The sequence below is a fragment of the Aplysia californica genome, unplaced genomic scaffold (genome assembly GCF_000002075.1).
Source record: "Aplysia californica isolate F4 #8 unplaced genomic scaffold, AplCal3.0 scaffold00761, whole genome shotgun sequence".
Lineage (NCBI taxonomy): Eukaryota > Metazoa > Mollusca > Gastropoda > Aplysiida > Aplysiidae > Aplysia > Aplysia californica.
In genome coordinates this window covers 240,018-247,248 of record NW_004798031.1, presented here as the reverse complement: position 1 = coordinate 247,248, position 7,231 = coordinate 240,018, and the positions used below count along the sequence as shown (strand labels likewise).

General features: G+C 39.2%; 1 protein-coding gene across 1 annotated transcript; it reads right to left on the bottom strand.

Moving 5' to 3' along the window:
• Positions 1–2,057: 2,057 nt before the first annotated feature.
• On the bottom strand, positions 2,058–5,674 carry LOC101854828 (the record flags this gene model as incomplete). The annotated part of the gene is given in 3 exon segments (XM_005109277.2): positions 2,058–3,421; positions 4,921–5,093; positions 5,572–5,674. Coding segments are annotated over 3 exon segments (378 nt in total). The 3' UTR covers positions 2,058–3,312.
• Positions 5,675–7,231: the final 1,557 nt, after the last annotated feature.

Sequence of the window (7,231 nt, the reverse complement as noted above, 5' to 3'; positions counted from 1 at the left end):
GTTATTATTATTATTATTATTATTATTATTATTATTATTATTATTATTATTATTATTATTATTATTATTATAACAGGCAGGGTATAAGTCTAGAGTATGTCTCCGAGTACCGCTAAGATCGCCAACTCAGCAAAGAACTTTCCAATGCCGATTAAAGGGTTTCCAAACATTCTACTCACCGAAAAAAAAGGTTTGACGGAGGAAGGGAAGGGAAGGGAGGTTTTTGTCGAGGTAAAGAACGCTGAGAGGAGGACGAGTGTATTGTGATTTTGCCAGGGGGAGAGAACCGTAAACGATAGGGGAAGGGTTCCGGAAGTAAAGTGGCAGGTGGTTGTGCTATTATTAGTGTGCAGGGAAACGAGGGAATAGAGAGAGGCATTGGTCGCTGTCTCATTCATAGTATAGGGGCATTCCACGTCAGTTCCCGGAATGTGAACTCACTGTTTTGATTTGTACGTTGACAAGTTTAACTTTTTAACTTTCTTTGTCAGCTTTTTTCCCCTTTTGTTTGATGCTGCCATAGTAGTTTGATATTGTGATATTTTCTTTTTCTTTTCTTTTTCTTTTTCGAGATTTAACTCAATGGCCAACTGGCCTAAAAGGGGATGGGGGTGGGGGTGGAGGGAGTGTTCCCTGACGCTTGATGAACATACAGACCTGGTGGTCTCTGTCTAAGATCGACTGAGGACTAGAGAAATGGAATGCATTTCTCGAACACTTGAGAGAGTGACAGCGAAAACAATAACTACATCAACAACAACGCAATAACAACAACAACAACAACAACAACAACAACAACAACAACAACCTGAACCTACATTGACAAACTGGAATTAAAATGGCTGTTAAGATAAAATAAAATTCTTGTAATGAAATTTCTGCATCATCAAGGATCACCATTCAACAACATCAACAACTAAGGCAGCAACAGCAGCAACAATAACAATACCAACAACAACAACATTTTTAGAGTTTTGGTGAAAATATGTTATTACAAAAAGTAAAAGGTTGAAGAGTTTCTTGGAAACATTTTTTTAGGGTCCAGGCTGAACAAACGGCGAGTACGTAGATAATATCTCGGTTGTGGCGTTGGTCAGGATGTACAGTAGAAATTGCTCGAGACGCAACCCATTGTTGAGAAATGCAGTGGTTGTCTTAGATAGGCGGACGTCTTGGACGGTATCATAATCATATTATAGAAAAAGTACAATTAAGGAGGTGGTGGGTGTGAAGTAGACATTCGTACAGGTGATTGTCTTGGGCATGTGGCTGTAAGGGCAGATTCAACTGCACTTAGCTCTAGAACCGTAATGATGCATCATCGCGGGGACATCAGGCGGTCGTCGAAATAACTAAATCAAAGAAATCGAAACTTTTTTCGCCCATTCGGCAATTTTCTGAAAATCGATTATTTTTGTTTTGTTTAGGATTGAATACCTTTTTTCGCTAAAAAAAACCCACACTCCTGTACGGATTTTTTAAAAGCATAGATCAAAGGCATTAAAAATGTATTGTAGTTTCCACGGACATTACAGCTTTGGGAGTTACCAAACTTTGGCAGCCATTTTCTCCCTACTTTTACCTCTGACACCAGACGACCCCACCTCCTTCAATCACAAATACCTCGACTTCTATTTATGATAGGTGAACGTTTTCTTTTAGCGGTGAATCTGTATTCAACCTTTATGGACGTCTTTAAGGTGACCACGCAGATCCAGGAGGAAAAGGATTCCAGGTTCAAGACCAGTGACCGTTAAGGACAGGAACAATTAAAGGAGCACTGAAGGCAGTCCCTTCATTCTGTGTTTTTATAACTCTGCGTACATTTGAGAGAGTAAAGCATGTCATGCTGGACTACAGAGCGGATGATCATTGTTCGAGTCCCAGACTGAGCGTTTTTTAACCTGGGTTGATTTGGGTAGTTTTCAAGACTCTCAACAAAACTGGTTAAGTTCTATTGGAGACGAACTTTAAATTAGAAGGTCCCGCTTCTTAAGTAACTTCATAGTGTTGTTACTCTTACCAACTACAGAAGGAAATAACGAAAGACGTTGACGAATTTAAAAAACAACATAATATTTTATTGTACAAAGTATATCAGAAAAGCATTATCACAAGTGCAATGTCTTCTCCTAGCCATTTCATTTTCCATAGCCAGCCGTATGTTGTTGGCAGAACAAGCATTTTTGCATTCATAATCCTGTTTCCATTTTTTGAAAGTTTTTGATTTCTTTCATAACTTTGCACAAGTACATCAACACCAACTATTTAGCAAGTTCTCTTACCAGTGATAAAGCATACGCAAAAAAAGGTTCGAAATCAACGATACGCTTCATGTATTTGAGCCATAGTCGGGTGTTCTCGCTTTAAACGCACAAATATATCAATTTGTTCACAGCAGTTTTGGAATAACTTAACAATATTCAAAATTTTGATTTGAGAACATAATCACAATGAATAAATTTCCCCCATCTCCTTTTTCCAGAAAAAGCATAATAAATTATCTGCTTTCGCCGGTTTGGAATCGGAATCTCTGTGCGACGTTTGCTTCAATCATACGAGAAAAACGTAATATATAAAACAGATATCATTACGTCTTGAAGCAGAATTTCAAGAAGGATTATGTACACTAAACACGTTTGCCATACAAGGGAGTCGTTCTGAAGGACTGAATGTATTTTTGGGAGGTTACCATCACATAGCTATATTGTGCGATATAGCTTGAACTGAAAAAAGCAAAAGTAGCTTTGTTTGGGTTGTCTAAACCTTCCTTGTAAAAAGACCCCCCCCCCCCACACACACGCACACTTCAATAAAGTTTAAAATCGCTCCTTCAAGCTTGAGTTCCGGAAGAGTTCAGCTCGAGAAATTAAGCCGTCTTTTCTGCTATGGAATTAACATTATAAAATGGCTTTACAGAATATATCTTAAAAAAAATACAATGATACGAAACGACACCGAGATGAATCAAACCCCTACAAGGCCACAGCGTAAAAGGATGTAGCTTCATTGCCGTTTCATGTACATGTATATGGATTCCAAATGAAGAAGTTTCCTCTTTCAGGAAACGTTCCTTCTCGGTGTCGTTTCGGCTTCGGTGTCGTTTCGGCTTCGGTGACGGTTCTTACATGCGTATTTATTACATCTTCAAGGCAATTACAATATCGCTTGAAGTCGAGGAACATAAATAAATTAGACATTTTTGGTGACGTCCTGTTACTCTATCTCTCAATGCAAGGATTCTTGTGGTGTCAAAATATCATCCAGCTGTTTTATTTCTCTCCCTTGGTAGACTTGGTGGAGCCTTCTTGTCTATCCCTGCCAGAACTCGATGTCTCTGTCTCTGGCCAGGAAGTCGGGCAGCGGCTTGGCGTTGAAGCTCACATTGACGGGGGCAGTTCTTTGTAAAACGACAACAGTTCTGTAAAATAGGCAGGGTTGGGGTGGGGGTGGGGGTGAAGGAACGTAAAAAATCCATTAGTTCATCTCGAGCTATAGAAGAACAACAATATTATGCAACAAATGCCACGCTTTGTCACTTTTCCTGAAGTTGTACGCCCACTTTGACGAAGACAACATTCTGTGAAAACAGAGTAAGGCGGTCTCCATATTATGCAGGATCCTGGTCAAGATTAACTATTCTAGGAAAATAGTGAAACATTCTGAAACCACCTCTCAGATGTTTACGTTGATGGGAAACTGGGCATAGAGACTTATAATCGCTCAAGGGGAATTCCAAAGAGTGACAAAAAAGCCCCGGCTATTTCTCGGAATCGAAGAAACACGTTCTACATGATTGGTACCTACGGAATCAAAACGCCTCAAGGGCTGCGATTTTAAAAAGAAATAATATGTCGATGAATTAATTACACCCTTCCCCCTTTCCCCGACACAATTTAGGCATTTAGAAGGCGGGCTGCAGACCATGCCTGTCAGAGCCAACCTGGGCTGAGAAGGATGGAACAATTTTCCTGCAGAACGACAGAGATGCTAGATGAAAATTTGTCCCCGCTAGGGAATCGAACTCAGGTCCTTTACGTCGAGGAAAATAAAATATTTTCGGCATTATTTAACGGAAGAAGAATTATCACATAAAGAAGGTATGTCATGTAGTGACAAACCACGCTTTTCAAGAGTAGGGTTTAACAGCCTACTCCAGACAGATGTTTACGAAGTGCTCATGTCAAAGGTCCAACTTAAACATTCCGTATCAGAAGACTTTTTAAATATAAATAATACTCATTCTGATATCGTAATACATCTGGGTATAAACTTGCCAAACACCCCGCAGTTCAAAGGTCATATTCGTATATAGCCGGAAGGTTTTCTAAAGTCAAGGAATCTATTATTTTCCTAAAGGGATTGTCTTTAAGTATTTTTGCAGGTGTTTTGCGGCGCTCGCAACTGCTAAAGGTCATATGATTATGAACGCACGGGACACATTAAGAATTTTCAGTTTGGTAGGAATCAACTTCGAATTTTGCCTGGGAGGCGGCGAAATCTACTCTCATCGATTTTAGGACCATCAAAGGATCTGTAACGTGCGCAACTAGCACGCGGGACTTCGACATTTTTTTTGCTTTTATCCGAGAAAGCTAGGTATTAGATCTTATCTATCCTAAGATGAGGGGTGTGGCTGAAAGACAGCAGCAAGGACCTAAAGAATAGCAGTAGAAAGTCTGCGGAAAGAGTCATGAGCCCAGATGAGGAGGCAAAGGCGGTTTTGGGGAAGTGGGGGGGGGGAGTCAGAAAGTGGAAAAGAAAGCAAACGACTGAACATGGTTAGAAAGCAGGAAAGAAGGTGAAGGAGTAAAAGCGGTCCATGTTTCCACCGCATTACTGAAAACTTGGAAAAGTATCAGTATCTAGAAATCATCTGTGGTCTCCACAAACATGGAACTAAAAACAAAATAGACTTACTTTTCTACGGGGATGTTCAAAGTGGTACTGAAGAATTCTGCAATGGCTTTGTGTAGTCTTGGGTTGGTGTCTGGGTGGAATCGTGCTACAGCCAGGATAGAGATGGTCACTGTAGGGTCCGAACTACCTCCGAAGGTCATGTCCTTGCCAGTTTCAATGGTGATGCCAAGGTTCTGTGAGAAATACAAAAAATAAATAAATAAATAAATAAATAAATAAATAAATAAATAAATAAATAAATAAATAAATAAATAAATAGTAGAACAGTTGAAAAAATATATAAATAAATGGATGCTTCTTAACAGTTTTCTTGTTACCAGATACGGACAACATAACTTTAATTAAGAATAATTCGAATTGATCTCTTCCTCCTTCCTCATTTTCTTTTACCGAAAAATCGCGTAACATTGAGCGCCCACAGATTTCTATCTTTTGATAACAAACTATATGTACTGCGGCGCCTTTTGATCAGAATGTTATAGTGAAATCTTGCTTGGGGACATAATTTAATTCCGAAAGTTAACTAAACGAGACTGCACGATTTTAACCCTACATACGCTTCAGACACACGATTACTGAGACTCCTAAAGAGCAGTAAAGAAACAACAGAGAAGTCAGTAGCTTTAAGTTTAAGGTGCTGAAGTTACTCACAGGGGTGATGAAAAGCTCCTTGAAGAATTCAAAAACTCTGGACTGGTAGTCCTTGGGGACAGATTTGGCGTTTGTTTGTATCGTGACAAGAGGCATTCTGAATCTGAGGACAAAAATCAGGCACATTAAAACATAGTTATAGCAGACGCACTCTCACAAGATTGGGTTCTACACTATTCAAGAGACTTACGAAGAGGGCCTTCCCTTGCAATATTCTTGAATGTTGCGCTATACACAGTACTCTCAGAGAGACCTTTGTTCAAGTGGAGTGGAAAGTTTTGACTCGGGTGCCGGTACAGAATTCGGCATTGAGACGAAAATAGATACAATCATTCAGCGTGAATGTCCATACAGAAAGACCCTTCTCCCCGACGAGTTGATTTTTGTTTGCGCATTTGGATGTTGAAGTGCTCAATGTTACAGAAGTGCTCAATAAAGCAGATATATCATGTATCGTACATGGTGTCCAGTTCACCGGGGCAGTACCTGTTAGCGGAATAACAATTAGCAACGCTTATCCTCATTCAAATTACATCGTCTATTTCAGGTAAATACGAGGGTGGAAAGATAGGCGTTGGTCTTGTTGTGGAAAAACAAGTGCGTGGAATCATAGAACACGCAAGATTCGTCTTGTAACCTTGACCTGCTCATATTTTTAATCTGATTTGGGAAAACAGAAACTATGTCTGTGAGATGACGGTGGTCAAAGGGACGTTACACTTTACAGTCACCCCAACTTCTCTTAGGTGTTATTTCAGCTTTCAACACTCTGGCCTTTACTTCGAAAATGTCGAGGATGAAATACTAGCTTTATTTCAAGAAACTAGAAACTGAAAGCGGGAATCCAGAGCGCTATCTGCAGATTTGTGATAATCGATCCTTAGATTGAGGGCAAAGAAACAAAAGAGCAAATCTAGTTAGGAACTGATGAGCTCTTTCGGATATTTCAAATGTCTAGAAAATTATGTCTTCGAAGTATCTTTTTCTTCATTTCAATAAGCAGATGTACCAGATATTTGGACATTTATTATAATCTTCAATAAATAACATTAATCAACCATGTGTTTTGCACAATATGAGAATAGTTTTCAATATAATTCTAGATTAGTATCCTTATGAATAAGAACAATATTATACAGATACGAAATGCAAAGTATAAGCTTCAGTCTTTTGCCGAGAGAAAGATTTTTTTGCTGTATTAGAGTCTTGGAAGGGACTCAATGACATTTTCAATACAATAAGGTTGTTTTGTGTTGTTTTGCAAAAAGTATCAGATTAACGTCCACTAAAGGACTCGTCCAACGAACTAACAGAACGAAGAGCCAAGGAACTCTTAAAAGGATATTTATTCAAGGACGCGTTCGTGGAAAATCGATCCGGGGTCGACCGCACCACATAACTAAAAAAACGTTGAACAAGTGATGGTAATACAAAATTATTAATTCTGTTTTATACATGGCCCACCATTTCCACGACAAAACCGAACTCAGGGGCAAAGTTAATGTCAAACATTTGTCCGTGAGAATGTCAAGTATTATCTCGTGAAATTGAAAAGATTAATAATGTCAAAATGTTTATGAGAGAGAAAGAGGGAAAGAGAGAGAGAGAGAGAGAGAGAGAGAGAGAGAGAGAGAGAGAGAGAGAGAGAGAGAGAGAGAGT